This window comes from Panicum virgatum, chromosome 4N, assembly GCF_016808335.1.
Source record: "Panicum virgatum strain AP13 chromosome 4N, P.virgatum_v5, whole genome shotgun sequence".
Classification (NCBI taxonomy): domain Eukaryota; kingdom Viridiplantae; phylum Streptophyta; class Magnoliopsida; order Poales; family Poaceae; genus Panicum; species Panicum virgatum.
In genome coordinates, this window is record NC_053148.1 from 45,138,986 (window position 1) to 45,161,227 (window position 22,242).

A 22,242-nucleotide genomic window follows, 5' to 3' on the forward strand; every position below is an offset into this window, starting at 1 on the left:
AACAGTACACAGTCATCCAAATTAGGGGGTATTTTAAAAAGTATCGGATCTCGATTAATAGTTGCAATTCAAACTAAGATGATTTTTAAAAATTAATGTTACCAGTTTTATATAAAATCCTCTAATCGTGAGTAATACGATCTAAATTAGGATGTTTTATGAGAACTTAGAGATTTTATATAAATATTTCACTCGGTATTTTTTTTCATGAAACATTCTAATTTGGATATGTCGTCTTCCTCCTCCCGCCGGCGGGCGGAACCCGGCGGCGACGAGGGGTTCTGAGTTTCTGACACCGACAGGCGCCGAGGTCCCGCGCAAGAAATCGTTCGGATCCTCCAGTTCCTCACCGCACTCGGTGGACGTCGCCGGAGACGAGAGGCGCGAGGACATCGATGGCCCACGAGCCCGCGGCGCGGCAATGCGGGGACGAGCAACGAATCTGATTGCACGGCGCGCGACGGCGGCCTTGTTGAGAAATTTGCAAAAATAGTATGGCAAACATTGGCCTTTGCAGTTTTGTCATTGGTCCCACATTTCATAGGCACAGATGGTCCCACCGTGTCATTTACTGGGAGTGGCAAATTCACGAGTGATCAGTGTTTGCAGTCCTAATATTGCAATTTTTTCGGCCTTGTTTGTCAGCAAGCAGAGCAGGCGCCTCCGGTGCGAGGCGGAGCGCGGAGGACGGCCGCAGCGCCGAGCTTCGTCACAGCATGGTAAATCCCATCCATGCGCGTCAATTCACTACCCGTCTCTTCGGCCAGCTTGTACCCAACTCCTCCCCTAACCCTAGCAACCCTGCTCCCTGTATCCATCCTAATCCATCCAATGCACATGTGTTCTTGATTTCGCTTGTGCTTGGACTTGTTGAAAATTTTTACCGTGGTGTGCTTGTATTTTGATCTCCACGAATCGCTGCAACTGCAAGTGTTGCTTCAGTTTAATTTGTGAAAATTGGTACACGTGCTTTGATTAAATTACCTTTCCAGGTTATTGTGCACACAGGGTGCTTGTTGTATTACCTGGGTGGCTGGGTGAGCACCTTCGGAAGTTGGATCTCTAGATCACTACAAGGTAACGTACTATTGCAGTAATAGTAATTTTTGTTCTGACATATGATTTTTCTTGTCGACTTGCATCCCTAATAACTCAATTAAAGGTGTATTTTGTTGCTCAATATGTGTGCCTGATCTCTTTATTTTTGGGAACAAGGTAGGAGTGTAGGACGCATGTGGTTGAGATGCTGTAACCCCAGCTTGGTAGTAGTTTTTCAGAGGTGATATATGCCCTTGTGTTTGACATAATGTGAATTTGATCTAGGGAATCACAATTGGGTCTCTAATTTTCTATTCTTGTAAAACTAATGGAAGTGCATACTTTCCTCTGGACTGTTACTATTGACTGAACATTACATGGTTTATTATCATTATGTGATGCCTATTTGAAGAATACATTTATATTATTATTTCACACTGTTGCAGGAGATGAAATAAGGTAGTGAAGTCAGGCAAGGTGCACTCTATTGAATAAAGCAACAGCATATGTACCATTAAAGACTTCAGAATGTCGACTCATTTAAATGTAAGCTGTTCTTCTTTGAATTGTAATACACAGTTTGCCTTAGAATTGGCATAATTTGTGATTATCGACTTGCTGTGCAGTTCTGGTACAAGAGGTGGTAGTAGCATTAGCCTGTTTTACCTTTTTTTTAGAAGGCATTATAGTCTCTGAATTCTCGCTTAAACCGATTTATGTGGTCATTGATTTACTAGAGTGATGTTCATGAATGAAATCATATTAATCAAATACATCATGACTGTATCTGATGAAGCCAGTGGCACTTAAATCTTATGTGAACGGGAATGGGAACTTTGACAGTAGTTCCCAAATGTGTGGATCATAATTTGTCTCATTTGGCAAGATATCAAACTATAGCTGGCAAAGGAACCGCCCGCTCTGCAACCTTCATGTGCTCAGCCTCCGCACAAGTCATCATCAAGCCAAGCAAGAAAGAGTGAGCAACCAACATTTGTTGCCATTGTAGCACACGGGTGGCTTGCCAAGTTCAGGTCCTTTTGCCAACTTCCTCACCACGTGAGCCCATGCAATTGTCCAGCACAAGGTCAAGGCCACCTTTGCCATCACCACATATTGGCGTCAGAAAAAGCTGGAAATGTGTGGTCTTTCGAGTTGTGAGCTGATGAACACAATGAGAACATCACATGCAAAGGAGCAACTATGACTTCAAAAGGGATACACGATTGCAACGTTCCAGAAAGCACACGAGCAGTCTTTTGCAGCACCAGTGAATTAACAAAGCAATGATATTATTACCTGAAATGTTGCAGGCCAGATTTTTTATAAAAGAAGTACCCTATGTACAGGGAGAGACATCACTTTGTTTCACAGCCTTAGGTGCCACATTTTTCTTGTACTGGCATCTTCATCTTCACTGAGGTTCAGGCCATGGTAATGGCTTGTACTCTGAATTCCATCAACAAGAAAAGCACTTTGCTGATGCTTACCGCACCGGTGAAGACAATAGGCAGGATTCCAGCTTCGTGGGGGAGACATGCATGGAGTATTGGGAGAGAAGATCCAAGAAGAGCTGTCCATGCTCTCAAGGCTGGGACAGCTCTCACGCTGGTCTCGCTCTTGTACATACTCGAACCTTTCTTCAAAGGAATTGGGAAGAATGCAATGTGGGCAGTCATGACTGTAGTTGTTGTGCTTGAATTCACTGCAGGTAACCCATATCTATCGACTGTAAGCTAGAAACACTTTATTTTCTTTTCCATATATATGTAGTCTTCTTGCACCTAACAATAAACTTTTACTGATCAACAGGAGCCACTATATGCAAAGGGCTGAATAGAGGGTTGGGAACAGTGCTGGCAGGCTCTCTTGCACTTCTCATTGAGCTTGTTGCTGCTGGAACCGGGAAGGTTTTCCGTGCTTTCATCGTGGGAGCTTCAGTGTTTATAATAGATGTGCACATAAAATGAATTGGTCATGCCATAAGCAATTTGATCAGTGGATTATAGTGCTTATTATTGGTTTTATTTGTAGGATTTGCTGCCACATATGTTAGATTCTTCTCAACAATCAAGAAGAGCTACGATTACGGTGTGCTGATTTTTCTCTTAACCTTCAATCTGATAACGGTGTCAAGCTACCGCCAAAACGATGTGCTCCCATTAACGAGAGATCGTTTAAGTACTATTGCCATCGGCTGCGCAATATGTCTATTCATGAGTCTCTTGGTTTTGCCAAACTGGTCTGGGCAAGACCTCCACAATAGCACTGTTAACAAATTCGAAGGATTGGCAACATCAATTGAAGGTGGGTACCCGTTACTACTAGTCCATATTAAAGCTTGTAACAATTATCAAAACTCACCAAAAAAAATTCTGACAAAAGAAAGGTTGCAGCTTGTGTGAATGAGTATTTCCGAGACCAGGATAAAGACGACAACGATAAGCAGGAAGCAAGAGCTTCAATTCAAATAGGCTATAGAGCGGTCTTGGACTCAGAATCCAGTGATGAGACCCTAGTAGTAACTCTTTGTTTTCCATTTTCCTCTTGATATTTTCTGCTTGATGATATGAACTTCTGCTATTCGATAAATGAAATGTATAATGATAGTTCAGCATTGTTAACAAAATGTCCAGGCACACTATGCAAGCTGGGAGCCAAGACACTCAATGCACTGTTACAGTTACCCATGGCAAAAGTATGTGAAGCTCGGATCCGTGCTTAGGCACTTTGCATACACAGTTGCTGCACTTCATGGATGTTTGGAATCTGAGATACAGGTACTGTAAAAGCCCAACTTTTCTTGTGAAATAGTTCATTTTAAATTAATTTTCTATACATCTCCTTTCACCTAATTTCTCTCTGAATAAACTGTGCTCACATTGGTTATTTCCATTGCTGTTCAAGACTCCTCCATCCGTGAGATTACTGTTCCGAGATCCATGCACAAGAGTTGCTCAAGAAGTCGTCAAGGTTCTGCAGGAGCTTGCGGTGAGCATAAGGCGTCACCGGCGCTGTGCCCCTGACGTGCTCTCTGATCATCTTCACGAAGCGCTGCAGGATCTGAACTCGGCAATCAGATCGCAGCCGCGGCTCTTCCTTGGCTCCAAACGCGCGTGTGCCACCAATAAGCATATGCTCATGGAACTCAACTCTGGAAATCACACGGCATCGAGAGCTACCCTTCATTCATTCAATGACTGATGCGACAGCACTGTCAGAAAGGAAGAACACTGGAACAGACCAACCATCACGAGCCTCGAGTTCTCTCAGGCGCTCCCGTTTGCCGCTTTCGCGTCGTTGCTGGTGGAGATGGTGGTGCGGCTGGAGATGGTGATAGAGGAAGTGAAGAACCTGGAGCGAGCTGCAAATTTCAGAGAGTTCCCTGGACATGATCATCTGATCATTGATCTCAGTAGCAAGGAGAAAACGAGGAACAGTAATGCCGCGGCATTGAACCCAGTTTCTGCTGCAGCTGAGTGAGTAATGGATCCGATCAGAAATGTATCAGCCATGCATGCATTCTGAGAAGAGAGGCATATTCTTTTTTTTTCAGTAATCATGAATCTTGAACTCCCAGTACTGGTTGTTTGAGAAGAAAGCTTTCCGTGTAATCTAATCCACCTACCCATGAATTATTTATCAACATCTGAATAATTGGAGTTGGTGTCAAATATCTTCACATGAATAGTGTGCTAACTTTTTTTTTTCTCCTGAACTCAATAATTAAGCATTGCCTTTCTTCAAATCAAAATCCTGGTGATGTGCTAGATTCATGTTTGGGTTGGTGCTAATGCCGCGTCAGTTAGTCATCTACCAACGCTACTACCTCTTTTTGATTTTAAGACAGATTCATTGTTGGATTTTAGTACTAATAAAGTGCACACACTCATCACTGATAATCAGCGGGAGATTCAGCGGATCAATGGTATTCTAGTACTCCTCCATGATGTGGTAGCCTGGTAGGTAGCCAGATCTGGCAGGTGGAGAACCTGAACTGAACATGTCATATTGTCCTTGGCTACAAAACCCACAGCTAGAAAGTGGAAAAGGCATTATTAAAAAAAAAGTGGAAAAAGCAACGGCCAAGAACTCGGGAACCGGAAGAATGAAACAAATTAAAGAGAGCCTAATAATACACTGCCGAGTGTTCAGTTTAATAATGCGTCTTGTTTTTTTTTTGTTTTTCAGAAAACTAAAGCGATTGTTTATGCACTGCTTTAACCCACAAGACCAAGCCAAACGGAGTAACATGGAAAGTTCAGGTGTAAGAACGTTAGACCCACCAGAGTTCATTTCCAGTGCTGGTATATCACTCAAGGTTGGTGGTTTCAGACTTTTGCAATACACAGAGAAATAACACAGGGTCATTGCAATCCAGCAGGTCACCTGTCAGTTCCAAATGGATGGATGTTATGCACCCCCAAGCATTGCCCGCATCAGTGCAGTACAACCGTGAGCTTAGCAGTAGTGTTCAGCTTCACCAAGTCAGCAATGGCCACCAGATACCATCTGTACTGCAATTTCATGAACATTTGTACTGGCCATCGTCTAGATCTGCTTGGAGGTGGCCGGCAGGCAAGGGCGTTGTCTTTTGGCGGTCCGTGATGAACAAAAAGGTCATGCATGAAAGCGTTCTTGCCAACCATTATACCGCGGTGGGAGAGAGAAGTCAAAAACTCAAATTTCAACGCTGACTGTCTTGAGCCAACTGCAGACACGAGACATTCTCCCAAGATGTGCCATGTCAATCTGGATTGCTTTAACTTTCAAAAAACAAGGAACGGATCTGCGTCACGGAGTATTGTGGCAGACGTGGCGAGGCCCCTGCGTGCGGTGTCTTCTGCATGGCGACGAGAGCGAGGAGGAGGTCCAACGGCGGGTGAGGCGAGGCCCCCGCACGTTGTGTCTTCGCGGTGTGACGGCGAGACAGCCTGCGAGAGATCCGGATTCGGTGGTTTTCACTCTGCCAGATGGTGTTTGGTGGGGCAGCGGCACTACGGCGACAGGTCCTGCATAGCGGTGGCCTCCTTGACGTGGTGCGGTCTGTTTTCGTCGACTTCTTATCGATGCAGGATCGTGTTTCGACGACGACTTCCTAGGTAGGAGGATGTTGACTGTTGTGGCAACTTGGCTTGCTCGGCTGCCGTGTCTCTATAGTTTTGAGTGTTTACCCGTGTTGATGCCCCAATCCAACCAGGTGAGAGTTGAGGAGTGGCGTTTCTCAGAAGAGTCGTTGCAGAGTTCCCCGAGAGCTACTTTTATGGATCAAGTGAAGTATGCCGATGCATCGAATTGTCCTTCACACATAGGAGCTCTTGCTTAATTTCCCTGGCAGACCTTGCTTTGGACTACGCATTTAGCAATCAGTTGCTGTAAAAATCAAACATGTTCTTAGCAATCAGTTTTAGTAAAAATCGAAGCATCATCAACTACGCATTTGACTGAACATAAACTGGACACATTTAGCTGACACGGCAATTTCTGCAATAAACCTAGGAATTCCTGATATCTATTTACAGTGGTGATTCAGCAGCTGCATATCAACCTCCAACCTCCATGACGGCGAACCCCTTCCGGAAGAACTGCAGCAGGATGTTCTCGCTCTTCTCGATGCTCGATAGGACCGCGGCAGCGGCGGCTAGCAGGGGCTCTCGGAGGCGGGGATTTCTCTGGACGAAATCTTCGGAGAGCGGGAGGAGGGGCGTGTACGTGCAGGGCGCGGTTAAACGTCACTGGCGACGTTAGCGCCAACCACCACTTGAAGTTGGATTAATTCCCCCTCTATTGGGCTGAATTTTGGGCCTGTTGTTTCCGTGCTTCCCCACATGTATGCATGCAGCTGAAGATAAAATTGATGATATCACTCATATGCAAGAGGTGTTCATACTAAAAAAAACTATAAATCTTAAACTATGCATGCAAATTAAATTCCAATTACACTATTGTCTTTTTCTCATGACAAGATCTTCAAAATAAGACCACACTTGCCTGTGTTTGCACGATATTTTTTTTAAAATATTTTGTTAATACTAAATAATTAATTTCAGCTACTGGGAATAAATATTTTAACAACACAAATAAATGATTATTTTTGTGAATAAAAATTAAACATGACGAACAAATAATAATGTACAACGAACAAAATATTACATATCGCAAACATTTGATTGTATAGGATAAATAAAAAAATAAATATCACAAACAAATGGATCAACACCACGGAACAATTTAATCTCCAAAGTGAATAAATAACATGATATTACGAACAAATTAGTTATACGTAGAAACATAATTTATATGAAGATAAATGTATCTACATTGTAAAAAGTTATTTTTATAAGCATATATACACATGCCAAACAAGTTAGCATATAAAAAATAAATCCTTTTAAACACCAATTTATGAGCTACAATACAAATAAATTAGTGTACATTGAATATGACTGGCTCTTAAATATAAAAAAAGAATATAACATCTTGTTTATACATTGAATTAAATTTGTATGTACAGGCTTAAAATAAAAAAATAGAAAAGAAAAAGAACGGAGAACAGAATACATCAACGAGAGTTGGGAAAAGAAGGGACAAAGAGAATGGGGAGGTGTCAATTGTAGTGTTGCAGTAAGCATGGATGTGCAGAGAGGAAAAAAACAGCACACACATATGTAAAGGAAAGAAATAAGATACAAACATGTACGCATGTTGAAAAGAAAAGTATGTTGTAGATACATGTCGGGCTGGGCATTCGGGAGGAACCGAACCGATCGGTTCGGTTCCTCGGTTCCTACAGAACTTCGGTTCCTAGATAATAGGTACCGATCGGTTCTTTTTAGAGGCAGGAACGAGTAACTTCGGTTTCGGGTAGTTCGGTTCGGTTCCGGTACTTACCGAAGGAACCGAAGTTTCAAGATGTATAAAAACAGTTCATTCAATTCAAACAAGCAATGGTAGCATTATAGTAGCAGCAAGCATTACAGTACAACACATAGATGTTTTTGTTGTCTCAAATTCAAATGACCAACTTCAAGTCACCACAACACATAGTAGCAGCACGCATTACAACAACTCAGCAAGCATTACATAGAATTCAGTACAGCACCAACTCAGTAGCTCAGCAAGCACCAAGACAGGAACCGAACTCAGTAGCTCACCAAGCACCAACTCAGTAGCTCAGCAAGCACCAGTACAGCACCAACATAGAATTTCGGTTCCTCGGAGAACCGAGCCCAAGAACCGAATATACCGAGGAACTTCGGTTCCTTAGATCCTGGAACTGAACAAGAACCGAACTTCTTCGGTTCCGGTTCCTTCGGTATCGGTTCTCGGTAACTTCGGTTCGGTTCTCGGGTTTTTTTACCCAGCCCTAGATACATGCGGTGTCAGAATAGCTACAGAGAGAAAAAAAAGTAAGAAAAGAACACAGAGCGCATGCATGCTAGTGCATGGGGCTTGTGTTTAGCGTGAGAGACATAAATGACCCAATTCGAAAATTCAAATGGATAAAATAACTTTCCACATACCACTTCAGACGATGGAAAACTGATTTGTAGCACGCGCGATGTATAGTCGTGCGGGCGTGTAAGCCTCCGGCACGGCCCTGCATTTTGTTTGCCTCGGCGTCCGACTCGACTCATCCGGGTCCTCCTCTCAGGCCCAGCGTGGGGGGAGCGGAGAACTAGTTGGGCTAATTGGGCTGCCCAACTGGACAAGGCCACTGCGTTGGCGCAGCACGTGCAGACGGGGATCCGCGATGTGGCCGCCGGCGAGCACCCGTGGCCGCCGCCGGGGTAGCTCCTGGTCCCGGCGGCCAGCGTCTGCATGCAATGCAAGAGATGACATGCGCCGCAGCAATCGCATGGGATGGTCCGATGGGAGGGACCAACGGTCAAACCGGGTGGACAATGATGGGTGGCGATGAGGGGGCCGCCGGGATACGGAGAGATCGATCGGCCTGAGCGCGAGTGCTCCGGCAGGGGCGCTGCCTCCCTTTCGCCCGCAGCCGCAGGAAAGACCAAGCGACCCGTGGGGGCGCAGCGGCGCCAGCGAACGCGACGCGAGGCAAGCCGCTGGAGCTGCTGGACCACCGAGTTCTGCATGCCGGCCGTCTCCACATTTCGCCATTATTGAGGTGGGGGTGAGCAGCTCATGTGCCTGCCGGCCTCCGGCGTGTTAGCTCAAATGGTATGAGCTCATGATCCGGGAACTCGCTGGTGTCTGCCGCCTGCAGTACGTGCCGGGAGGGCGACAGCCGGTGGCTTGGAGGCTCTTCGTGAGCTTGCTCGCCTGGACTGAACAGAGCACCAGCCGAGTCTGCATGCAGCGACAGCGACACACGGACACAGTGACAGCTCCACCTACTACACGCCCACGTCTCTCTCTCTCCAGGGCCGTATCTAACCAGGGCCGGTCCGGTCAAACCGGTCCGGTCCGGTTCCGGTTTGACCGGTTACCGGTCAAACCGGTCCGGTCCGGTTCCGGTTCCGGCCGGTACCCAACCGGCCAAAATTCAAATTTTAAATTTGAATTCAAAAAATAAAAAATTCCCAAAAAAATCCTAAAAATACTTCAAGGTGTGATGAATCTAATGGTGTCAAATTTTCTCAAAAATTCATTCATTTAGTATAGTTTGTGAGAATTTAAAGTTAAATCAAAAAAGAAAAAGAAAAAAATGGGCCAGCCCATGAAGGCCCACCGATTAAACCGGTCAAACCGGCCGGTAAACCGGTCAAACCGGTCGGTAAACCGGTAAAACCGGCCGGTAAACCGGTTGCACGGGAGTGTTTGAATTTCAAACCGGTCAAACCGACCGGTAAACCGGTAAAACCGGCCGGTAAACCGGTCAAACCGGCCGGTAAACCGGTCGGAACCGGTTGCACGGGAAAATTTGAATTTATTTGAATTTGGATTTCTAACCCCGTGCGACCGCACAGGCCCCAAATTTCAGGATCTCAAAATATAATAAGTATACTAGTTATAATTATATATTAGTCTTTGTTTTAGTTATCTTTTGGCCCAATACAAAGCAAATTGTAGCTCAAATATATCATAGAAGAGAAAATATATCGCTCGATTATTATTTTTCGATCGAATCCGCAGACCGCGGTGCAATCTTTTTTGCTTTCACCGTCACCGCTCGCCAAGCACGACACGAGTCGTGACATCTGCACTTCCACCTTTCGTACTTCACTAGGCACTAACAGGCCGCAGTGGCGGTACTAGAGCCCAATTTATAGATTTGCACAGGACCTCCGGATTTGCCGCTACGGCCCTGCTCTCTCTCTAGACTCTCTCTCTCCGTTTCTCCGGCGGCTGCCAATGAGGCTCGGTCAAGCGCGCGGTCGATTGGCGCGCGCGGGGAGACATGACACCGGCACCGGGCAGAAACCGCCAGCACCCATGGTGCACGCACGACTCCAGGGCATGCCGTGGTCCTCGTCGGCCCGGCGGCAAAGCCTGCGCCGCTGGCCGGCCCCCGCCGGCCGCCACCAAGACCGACCGGTGCGCACGGCAGCAGCTGCTTATAGGAGGAGTTTGGTCGTGCGCTCCGGCATCCCTTCATCAAGCAGCTAGCACGTGGGACGCCGGGGCCCTGGCCAGAGCACCAAGACGGAAGACCTCATGAGCTAGCAAGAAACGAGCGCGGCGCATGTTAACGCTATCCCAAGTTCCCAACCCTGGTTGGTTTGGTTAGGTTTGCATGTGATGTGGCAAGGCAAAGCTGACAGGGAGGAGCTGTAGGGAGACTAAGGAAAGCTGGGCCGGGACCAGGGTTAAAAATACCAGTGGGAACCGGTCTGGTTTGACCAGTAACTCCGGACCGGTTCCGGTTCCGGCCGGTTTCGAACCGGCCAAAATTCAAAATTTAAATTTAAATTATAAAAAATGATTTTTTTTAAAAAAAAATCTAAAAATACTTCAAGTTGTGACGAATCTAATGGCGTCAAATTTTTTCAAATATTGATTCATTTAGTATACTTGGTGAGCATTTGAAGTTAAACAAAAAAACGTGCATACAAAAGTATACAAATACAATGTAAAAGTAGTACAAAAGAGGGTTGGATGGTTCATTTAGTATACTTTGCGGGCATTTGAATTTAAACCAAAAAAGAAAAAAAATTGAATTTGGCCGGTTACCACTCAAACCGACCGGTACCCGGTCAAACCAGTCGGTAAGCCGATCGGAACCGGTTGAACATGCGATTTTGAATTTGACCGGTTTTAACCGGTAACCGATCAAACCGGTCTGGTAAACCGCTACTGGTCGGCGGCGGTTTGAGCCCACCGGTCGGTAAAAAAACCCTGGCCGGGACGCGACCATCGGCAGAGGGCCGGCCTGGCGCACGACGGCCAAGGCCAGGGCAGGCAGAGTCCGGGGGCGACAGACATGAACTAATGGATGGACGGATGGATGGATGGATGTAACATCCCAGTTTTCATCATGATTAAGGGGGAGTGTTGAAATTTATAATGCAAATTTCTTGAAGGTTCTATAAAAATAAGGATAAACCATGGCGTAATTTTATTCACCATGACAAGATTCTAGAATGTTCCACAAGAATCATAAGAAGACAAGAAGCTTGGATATTTTCTTGTCACGGTAAACTTTAGAATTTTCTAGAATTAGATATTTATAGGGAACTTAGATATTTATAGAGAACTTCCTAGAGTGTGACAAGTGTCACTCATCCAAGAGAGTATGGGTGCCTATATAAGGAGGGTGCCACCCCTTGCCATGCCATACTACTCCACTCCATCCCACACACATCCACGGGCATGGTAGAAGTAAGCATAGGTAGAGTGTGCTAGGTGTGTGTTCCTTTGTTTCTTCAATAAGGTAAGCGTCTTTATAAGTGTTAGTCTCCCGGTTAAATTTAAGTACTTAGTGTATAAGTTGTGATCCATCGAAGGTTGGCTCTGCCACCCGGGATCACAAAAGGGTCTGGGCTTCATCGAAGGTTGGCTCTGCCACCCGGAAGCCAGCTTCATCTGTTGGTAGGCTCTGCCTCCCGGAAGCAAAAGGCGGCTCTGCCGTCAAAAGGGCCCGGTACACTAAGTAACTAGATGCTGACCGACTCTGAAGTGAGTTGGTGTAGATCCTCAACTTAGTAGGACTGCCTCAATTTCCAACAATCACTAAAATAAAACTTATGTTGCAATTAAACTAGTAACGTAAAATAATACTAACGTTATACGAGGTATTACATAACTACTAGGTAAACTATTTTTACTCTTGTCTTGCATTAGTGCATTCGTTCCCTCCAGTAACCAGCATACATATGCTTGCACCTACGACAAAAATCATCTCGTCTCTTTCCATAAAAGCCTCTCAAGTCACCGTACCATGTCATGATTCCCAGACAATCATGACAGCGCCTACCTCCTTTGCCATAACTTCATCATTCCCTGGAAGCCATAGAGTACCCACACCATTGACCTTGAAAAGACCCGTCATGGCAGCACTCACCTCGCTAAAAATCGGGGTCGCCACGCACAGTGCCGGCCGAGATTTTTTCCGCCGAACCGCCTCACCCGCTCGCTCTCGCTCGCGCACGCGCGACACGCCGGCCCCACAACGGGACCGCGCACTGCCACCGGCACCACGCTGTGCCGCCCACTCCCTCATCCCCACCTCGCCCACGTCGCTGCAGCGTCCTCGCCGGCTTTGCCGCCTCGGCGCTCGCGCCTTCAGTGCTGCCACTATTTGCGTTGACGACGAGCTGCCACAGCCCACGCCGTCGCCGTCCCTGCGCGACGCCGCTGCTGCTCTCCTCGCCTATAAAAGGAGCAAGGCCGTGACGAGCCCCGTCACCAGCCCAAGCACACCGAGCCACTTCGCTCCGCTAGCTGAACCATTCCTCCCGAGCCCAGCTCACTCACGAGACGAAGCTCCAACTGATTGATCCTCTCCCTCGAGCTGTTCCGCGCCAAGGTGAGATGGCAGGCAGCTTCCCCGACCATTAACTCCACAACAAAGGCCCAAAACACCCACCAGGCCGTGAGCACTTAATCCAAAACATTCTACCAATCAATACTGTAAACTCAAAATCTCCTTCATATCAACTCCTTTTCACGTAACTCTTTTTCCTCCTATTTTCATCTCCATTTGAGCTTATTGCTTGCTTGTGTTTGTTTGCCGGTTGTGCCGTTCTCGCCCGTAGATCACGGAGTGACCGAGGAGGAGCCCGCCAAGGAGCCAGAAGACCCGTACCACGAGCAGGAAGCCGCCGCCGCCGACGCGTACGCAAGCGAAGGCAAGTTTCATCGACCCCTACGTGAGCGGTTGCATCCATGTGAGGACGGTTAGCTGTAGCCTGGGTCTAGGATCGATTACATATACCAGTACTTGAGTGATTGAGTGTGCTCATGCATGTATCTGAGTAGTCATGCATATCCAGAACTGAGAATAGGATACGAAGGGATCTGACTGAGACCAGGGCAGCTGGGTATGCTGGAGCCGGCGCTACCGTGGTGGTAGACTGGCAGGTGAGTGCTACCGTGGTGGTAGGCTCGAGTTGACATGTTGAGGGATGGTTGCTGCCCTGGTGAACCATAAGGACCGAGTTGTTTTGACATCTCACCTAGCTTACTTTAGTACGACCACAGGTTCCGGTATGGGCCGGACTTAGCCTAATCCCACTGGTTAGCCTGGCGGTCGCAGGGATGGTTTACGGGTATAGACTATTGGGGTCAGGGCCCGAGGGTTTGTGCGGCCGGGCTGGGGCGTGACCATGGTTGGGTGTCGGCTATGTCGGTTGTCCGTTCGGACAGCCGAGCGTGTGGGTACAGTGTACGACCTCTGCAGAGTGTATAATCCATTCGAATGGTCCGTGTCCACGGTATGGACAGGCTACGGTGTGGTCCTGACAACTAGTGAGCTACCTATTGTGGGTTGTGTCGGGAAGAGTTGCATACCATTAGTTGCATTGTTAGTAGAATGTGGTTATTATGTGTTGTGCATGTCAGTCCCCTCCCGTAGGGTGAGGTGGAGCTTGCTGAGTACTTTTGTACTCACCCCTGTTGATTTTTCTCCAGAGGATCCTGACTTTGTGCCAGAAGACTACGAGTAGATCGTGTCCGCACCCAAGCTGATCGAGTGGAGCCGTGATAGATGAAGAGCTAGTCCTGCATGTCGCTATGCTAGTTGTTATCCTATGGTTGTTCTGTGTAGCTTTGTGTTGTCACTTTACTCCTCATGTACGTGTTAAATAAAGTTCTGTATGACTCTGGACTCCACTTGATGTAACATGTATTATGCCGGAGACCTTATTCGGTAATTAATACATGGTTTAGCCTTGATCTTCGGGTCGGGGCGCTTCAGGTGGTATCAGAGCCATGCTTGGCCGTAGGACGCGAACCGGTAGTAAACGATAACCGTAGGAGCCCTAGGATGGTCAATCCTTGAAAATATATTACTCCTTGAACTTTATCCTTGTTATGCTAACCCTACCCTTGAAAATCAGATGGCGGATGACTGGACCACCACCTACTGCATCAACGAAGATGGATTCCCCAGGGTGCTTTATGCTGCCACGGTGCGACTTGGTATTCCGGAGCGACCGGAGTACGTGGGTCGCAAGTTCGTGGAGCATGGCACCGAAAGTTGTGAGGTCACTACCCATATTGGTGCCAGTGATAAGTACTTGGAGATGCAACCCTGGAGCGTCACCGCCACTGGAGCCCGTATGCCTGACACCATTCAACTTGCAGCTCGCAAGGCGCTGCGGTACCTGTGCCAGATGTTTGAATGGCACTTGGGTTCCACTCCCATGAAGTACTTTCCACCGCTGGACCGTAGCCGTCCTGCTTGGGCGGCGAGGATCCGCAACCTGGAGAGCCCCGCAGGGATAGAGAAGAACTCCACAGTTGTCGCTATGTCTGGCTATTTGCTTAGCCTCGACGATTTGTGCGACCAACTCATCAGCGTGTGAGAGATTTAATCCAGCGTGCTGAGGAAGCGGAGTCCCGTTGGCGTAGGGCTAAACTGGCCGTAGCCCAGGCAGAAGCCCGATCAGCCGAAGCTGAAGGCGCCTTGCCATGGCCGAAGAGAACCTTAGGGAGCAGGCAGATCGCCACAGTCAGCTCCTTAGGGGTGTCTACCTAGTGGACCGTGCCAAGCGCAAGGAACGCCATCCCAGGACTGCCGCGGAGCTGCCAATCCTAGAGGGAATTCTGCTATGTTCCTCGTCCCAACCACGCAGGAGGATTTGTGAATCAGTGCCGCCCACGCCTCCCGCATCTCCCCGAGATCCCGGAAACAGTGACCCCGAAGACCGTGTTGTAGGTTTCAGTAGTCGAGTCATCCCGGCTGACCCTTAAAAGTCGAGCCGCGTTATTGTAATCCGTCGTGTCATGTATCCCTGCTTGTTTGAATGAATGTTTGTTTGGTGCTTGAATGATTTGTTTGTGTGCATTGTGCGGTACAAAATATTTTATATACAAATATACCCCAGCATTATACTAGGGGAGTCACCTAATCTTGCCCTCCTTGACCGTAGATGTCTCGTCGCTCGAGCCGAGTCTAGGGACTCCATGCTCAGGAAGACGGTGACGAGGTCAACTCGAGAAACCAAGCCCCTATGAATGTAGCCCCAGAAGCACCAGAAAATGGGCAACTACCGCCGCTACCTCCCCGTGCCCCAGCACCCATTGACTTGGCAGCCATACTGCAGCAGCAGAACCAACTCCTCTAAGTTCTTGTGACCACTCTCACAGCCCAAGCTCAAGGCAATCCTGTCAACAATAGACCTGCAATGCATCATAATGGCAATGGCAGCAGAATTGCAGATTTCAACCGCTTGCAGCCACCTAAGTTTGGAGGATCTGATAACCCTATTGAGGCAGATGATTGGCTGCGAGAAATTGAAATGAAGCTTGAAGTGGTCCATGCAGATGATAGAGACAAGGTTTTGCTCGCAGTACAGCAGTTAAAGGGACCAGCCCTTGCTTGGTGGCAGAGTTACCGGGAAATAAATGAAAACGCTAATGAGATGGTATGGGCTGACTTTGTCAAGATCTTCAGAGAACATCACATTCCCAGCAGTGTTATGAAGCTCAAGAGGGATGAGTTCAGAAAGCTTCGCCAAGGTGGTATGACTGTGACAGAGTATCTTCATAAGTTCACAGAGTTGTCTCGTTATGCACCAGAGGATATCAATGATGATGGGAAGAAGCAAGAAGCCTTTCTTGGTGGGCTTAACCCTGAAATCAGGACCTTGGTTGAAGTCACCACCCACAGTGACTTTAATGCTATGGTCAACAGGGCCATCACCATTGAGAGAAACAGGAAGGCAGAGCTCAGTGAGCGCAAACGTCGGTTTGAAAGCAAGAAGCCCCAGCAGTTGGAGAAGTTCCAGAGGACCCAGTATCCGGCTCAATCAGGCCCAAGGAGCCAGGGTGCCTTTTCATTCAAAGCGCAGCCCGGTTCTTTCCAGAAGCCCACTCAGTCAGCTCCTGCTATGAAGACCCAGAATACCTTCCGCACCCAACAGACTGGCGGAAGTCAAGTAACCAATGTGAAGACCTGTTTCCACTGCCGCGAAGCCGGACACTACAAGGCAAACTGTCCGTATCTCAATCAGCCCACCCCTTCTATTTTCTCCAACTCTGTTCAAGGACCAAAGCAGCCGACTGGAGCCAACCATGCAACACCAGCTAAGAGCCAGCAACAGTCCTTCGGCAAGGCAAAAGTGAATCATGTGAATGCTGAAGAAGCAGAGGATGCACCAGGAGTGATTCTCGGTGAGTTTCTGGTCCAATCAGCTCTAGCCTCAGTGCTTTTTGATTCTAGAGCATCGCATTCCTTTATATCCTCCCACTTTGTGGAAAAGCATGATATACCTACTATAGCCCTTAAGAGGCCACTAATAACCTGTTCCCCTGGAGGTCATATACCTTGCCACTTAGGTGTCTTAGATATCCCTATAAATCTAAGTGGGGTAGTATTCCTTGCCGACCTAGTAGTCCTTACTTCCAAAGGGATAGATGTCATACTCGGTATGGACTGGCTCACCAAACACCGCGGAAACATAGCCTGTGCTGAGAGAGCAGTGAAAGTCACCAACCGCCAAGGGTTAACAGTCACATGCCAAATCCAGCCTAGCCTGTCAGACTCCATGGTAAATCACATCCAAGCAGAATCCCCAGAAGAGGTGCCAGTAGTTCGGGAGTTCGCAGATGTGTTCTCAGATGAATTACCCGGTATGCCTCCAGAAAGAGATGCAGAGTTCACTATTGACTTAGTCTCTGGAACCAAGCCTATAGCAAAGAATGCCTATCGGTTAGCAGCCCCAGAGCTTGCCGAGTTGAAGAAGCAGCTTGAAGAGCTTCAACAAAAGGGATTTATTAGACCCACTGCTTCTCCTTGGGGAGCCCCAGTGCTCTTTGTGAAGAAGAAAGATGGAAGCATGAGACTTTGTGTGGACTACCGTGATCTGAATGCAGTCACCATCAAGAACAAGTACCCTCTGCCTCGGATTGATGACCTGTTTGATCCGCTGAAGGGAGCTAAGTTCTTCTCCAAGATAGATCTAAGGTCAGGTTATCATCAGCTCAGAGTGCGACAAGAGGACATCTCCAAGACAGCCTTCAGGACCCGTTATGGCCAATATGAGTTCACAGTGATGCCTTTTGGTCTGACTAATGCCCCTGCCTTTTTCATGACCCTCATGAATAAGGTGTTTATGGAAGAGTTAGATCGGTTTGTCGTGGTATTCATAGATGACATACTGGTCTACTCTAAGAGTGCTGAGGAGCATGGACAACATCTCAGAATTGTGCTGGGAAAGCTCAGAAAACACCAGTTGTATGCCAAGTTTAGTAAGTGTGAATTTTGGTTGCAGAGAGTCAGTTTTCTGGGTCATGTCTTAACAGCTGAAGGTGTTGAAGTGGACCCAGAAAAGGTCAAGGCAGTATCAGAATGGAAGCAACCAACTTCAGCCTCGGAGATCAGGAGTTTCTTGGGATTAGCCGGCTATTACCGGAGATTCATCGAAGGTTTCTCTAAGATAGCCCAGCCTATGACGGAGTTACTCCGGAAGGACACAAAGTTTGTTTGGTCTGAAGCTTGCGAGAGAAGCTTTCAAGAGTTGAAGAGGCGACTAACTTCTGCCCCAGTGCTAGTCTTGCCAGATAATCAGAAGAGCTTTATCGTTTATTGCGATGCATCCCGACAAGGATTGGGTTGTGTGCTTATGCAAGAAGGAAGAGTTGTAGCTTATGCCTCAAGACAGTTGAGAGCACATGAGCAGAACTACCCCACCCATGACTTGGAGTTAGCTGCAGTGGTGCATGCCGTCAAGATTTGGAGACATTATCTGATTGGGAATAAGTGTGAAATCTACACGGATCACAACAGCCTAAAGTACATTTTCACCCAGTCAGACCTCAACCTTAGACAGAGAAGATGGTTGGAGTTGATCAAAGACTATGATTTGGAAATTCATTACCAACCTGGAAAGGCTAATGTGGTGGCTGATGCGCTCAGTCGTAAAGCATATTGCCATCACTTAGTCACACAAGCCCCAGAGCTGAGTGAAAAAATGAGGAAGTTGAACCTAAGGGTTGTACGCCGCTCTTGCAACTATAACCTTAGTGTCCATCCCATCCTGGATGATCAGATAAAGGAAGCTCAAATGGAGGATAAAAGATTGGTATGGATTAAAGGTCGCAACAGTGAAGGCAAAGCCCCAGATTTCAGAGTAGATAAAGATGGAGTCTTGTGGTTCAAGAAGAGATTATGTGTGCCTAAGCAAGGTCATTTTCGCAGGACCATCTTGGATGAAGCCCATAATTCAGCCTATTCCATTCACCCTGGCACTACGAAAATGTACCTGGACCTTAAGGAGAAGTATTGGTGGAATGGTATGAAGGGAGATATCGCTCGATTCGTCGCTCATTGTGATGTGTGCAAAAGAGTCAAGGCAGAGCATCAGAAGCCTAGTGGATTACTCCAGCCGTTGCCGATCCCAGTATGGAAGTGGGATGAAGTTAGTATGGATTTTATCACCGGTCTACCAAGAACCCAGAGCGGTCATGACTCAGTTTGGGTGATTGTTGACCGACTCACTAAAGTGGCACACTTCATCCCAGTGCGTACCACTTATGGAGGTGATAGATTAGCCAAATTATATATTGAGCGTATTGTGAAGCTGCATGGAGTACCTAAGAGGATTGTGTCAGATAGAGGCACCCAGTTCACTTCGAGATTCTGGAGCAGGTTACATGAAGCACTTGGTACAAAGTTGGACTTCAGTTCAGTCTATCATCCTCAGACTGATGGCCAGACCGAAAGAGTTAATCAGATCCTTGAAGACATGCTAAGAGCCTGTGTTCTTACTTATGGCAAAAATTGGGAAGACAGTTTGCCATATGCAGAGTTCTCTTACAACAACAGCTACCAGTCAAGCTTAAAGATGTCGCCGTTTGAAGCCCTCTACGGGAGGAAGTGTCGCACACCTCTCATATGGACCGAAGTCGGAGACCGCATTATTGAGGGCCCAGATTTTATTAAAGAAACAGAAGACAAGATAGCAGAAATCAAAGAGAATCTAAAGGCAGCTCAATCCCGCCAGAAAAGTTATGCCGATAAAAGAAGACGTACTCTCAGCTTCGAAGTTGGAGACTATGTGTACCTTAAAGTTTCCCCAATTCGCGGCACACGCAGATTCCAGGTACGAGGAAAGTTGGCTCCACGTTACATTGGACCTTTCCCAATTATCAAGAAAGTGGGAGCGGTAGCCTATAAGCTTCAGTTGCCAGCAGAGATGTCAGATGTACACGATGTATTCCATGTGTCCCAACTCAGAAAGTGCCTGCGAGTACCAGAAGAACAAGTGGCCCCAGAGACAATCGACCTGCAGGATGATCTCAGATATCAAGAGGTACCAGTAAAAATTCTGGACACTGTGACGCGAAGAACCCGCAACTCAGAAGTCAGGATTTGCCGAGTTCAGTGGAGCAGGCATTCGGAAGCAGAAGCAACTTGGGAGAGAGAAGACGCGCTCCGAGCCGACTTTCCCAGTCTCTTTAGTGGTGAAGCTGAATCTCGGGGACGAGATTCAACCTAAGTGGGGTAGGTTTGTAACATCCCAGTTTTCATCATGATTAAGGGGGAGTGTTGAAATTTATAATGCAAATTTCTAGAAGGTTCTATAAAAATAAGGATAAACCATGGCGCAATTTTGTTCACCATGACAAGATTCTAGAATGTTCCACAAGAATCATAAGAAGACAAGAAGCTTGGATATTTTCTTGTCATGGTAAACTTTAGAATTTTCTAGAATTAGATATTTATAGGGAACTTAGATATTTGTAGGGAACTTCCTAGAGTGTGACAAGTGTCACTCATCCAAGAGGGTATGGGTGCCTATATAAGGAGGGTGCCACCCCTTGCCATGCCATACTACTCCACTCCATCCCACACACATCCAAGGGCATGGTAGAAGTAAGCATAGGTAGAGTGTGCTAGGTGTGTGTTCCTTTGTTGCTTCAATAAGGTAAGCGTCTTTATAAGTGTTAGTCTCCCGGTTAAATTTAAGTACTTAGTGTATAAGTTGTGATCCATCGAAGGTTGGCTCTGCCACCCGGGATCACAAAAGGGTCTGGGCTTCATCGAAGGTTGGCTCTGCCACCCGGAAGCCAGCTTCATCTGTTGGTAGGCTCTGCCTCCCGGAAGCAAAAGGCGGCTCTGCCGTCAAAAGGGCCCGGTACACTAAGTAACTAGATGCTGACCGACTCTGAAGTGAGTTGGTGTAGATCCTCAACTTAGTAGGGCTGCCTCAATTTCCAACAATCACTAAAATAAAACTTATGTTGCAATTAAACTAGTAACGTAAAATAATACTAACGTTATACGAGGTATTACATAACTACTAGGTAAACTATTTTTACTCTTGTCTTGCATTAGTGCATTCGTTCCCTCCAGTAACCAGCATACATATGCTTGCACCTACGACAAAAATCATCTCGTCTCTTTCCATAAAAGCCTCCCAAGTCACCGTACCATGTCATGATTCCCAGACAATCATGACAGCGCCTACCTCCTTTGCCATAACTTCATCATTCCCTGGAAGCCACAGAGTACCCACACCATTGACCTTGAAAAGACCCGTCATGGCAGCACTCACCTCGCTAAAAATCGGGGTCGCCACGCACAGTGACGGCCGAGATTTTTTCCGCCGAACCGCCTCACCCGCTCGCTCTCGCTCGCGCACGCGCGACACGCCGGCCCAACAACGGGACCGCGCACTGCCACCGGCACCACGCCGTGCCGCCCACTCCCTCATCCCCACCTCGCCCACGTCGCTGCAGCGTCCTCGCCGGCTTTGCCGCCTCGGCGCTCGCGCCTTCAGTGCTGCCACTATTTGCGTTGATGACGAGCTGCCACAGCCCACGCCGTCGCCGTCCCTGCGCGATGCCGCTGCTGCTCTCCTCGCCTATAAAAGGAGCAAGGCCGTGACGAGCCCCGTCACCAGCCCAAGCACACCGAGCCACTTCGCTCCGCTAGCTGAACCATTCCTCCCGAGCCCAGCTCACTCACGAAACGAAGCTCCAACAATTGATCCTCTCCCTCGAGCTGTTCCGCGCCAAGGTGAGATGGCAGGCAGCTTCCCCGACCATTAACTCCACAACAAAGGCCCAAAACACCCACCAGGCCGTGAGCACTTAATCCAAAACATTCTACCAATCAATACTGTAAACTCAAAATCTCCTTCATATCAACTCCTTTTCACGTAACTCTTTTTCCTCCTATTTTCATCTCCATTTGAGCTTATTGCTTGCTTGTGTTTGTTTGCCGGTTGTGCCGTTCTCGCCCGTAGATCACGGAGTGACCGAGGAGGAGCCCGCCAAGGAGCCAGAAGACCCATACCACGAGCAGGAAGCCGCCGCCGCCGACGCGTACGCAAGCGAAGGCAAGTTTCATCGACCCCTACGTGAGCGGTTGCATCCATGTGAGGACGGTTAGCTGTAGCCTGGGTCTAGGATCGATTACATATACCAGTACTTGAGTGATTGAGTGTGCTCATGCATGCATCTGAGTAGTCATGCATATCCAGAACTGAGAATAGGATACGAAGGGATCTGACTGAGACCAGGGCAGCTGGGTATGCTGGAGCTGGCGCTACCGTGGTGGTAGACTGGCAGGTGAGTGCTACCGTGGTGGTAGGCTCGAGTTGACATGTTGAGGGATGGTTGCTGCCCTGG

At 47.6% G+C, this 22,242-nt stretch overlaps 1 protein-coding gene across 2 annotated transcripts; it reads left to right on the forward strand.

The window, feature by feature from the left end:
- Positions 1-643: 643 nt before the first annotated feature.
- LOC120671559 (aluminum-activated malate transporter 12-like) lies at positions 644-4,726 on the forward strand. 2 transcript variants are annotated; one of them, XM_039951933.1, is made up of 9 exons: positions 644-719; positions 993-1,077; positions 1,485-1,584; positions 1,665-2,749; positions 2,851-2,991; positions 3,073-3,345; positions 3,435-3,559; positions 3,675-3,818; positions 3,946-4,726. In XM_039951933.1, the coding sequence occupies exons 4-9, from the start codon at positions 2,470-2,472 to the stop codon at positions 4,240-4,242; spliced, it is 1,260 nt and encodes a 419-aa protein (XP_039807867.1). In that variant the 5' UTR covers positions 644-719; positions 993-1,077; positions 1,485-1,584; positions 1,665-2,469; the 3' UTR covers positions 4,243-4,726. The 2 variants fall into 2 exon arrangements, with proteins under 2 accessions (XP_039807867.1, XP_039807868.1); XM_039951934.1 differs by having other exon boundaries at positions 645-719; positions 3,435-3,556.
- Positions 4,727-22,242: the final 17,516 nt, after the last annotated feature.

What these genes read in the sequence shown, in the direction of transcription:
- LOC120671559 (XM_039951933.1), top strand. Translation starts at nt 2,470, where the DNA reads ATGGTAATGGCTTGTACTCTGAATTCCATCAACAAGAAAAGCACTTTG. An exon ending in ATTGGCAACATCAATTGAAG is followed by an intron (nt 3,346 to 3,434) that starts GTGGGTACCCGT and finishes GAAAGGTTGCAG; the next exon opens with CTTGTGTGAATGAGTATTTC. An exon ending in CCAGTGATGAGACCCTAGTA is followed by an intron (nt 3,560 to 3,674) that starts GTAACTCTTTGT and finishes CAAAATGTCCAG; the next exon opens with GCACACTATGCAAGCTGGGA.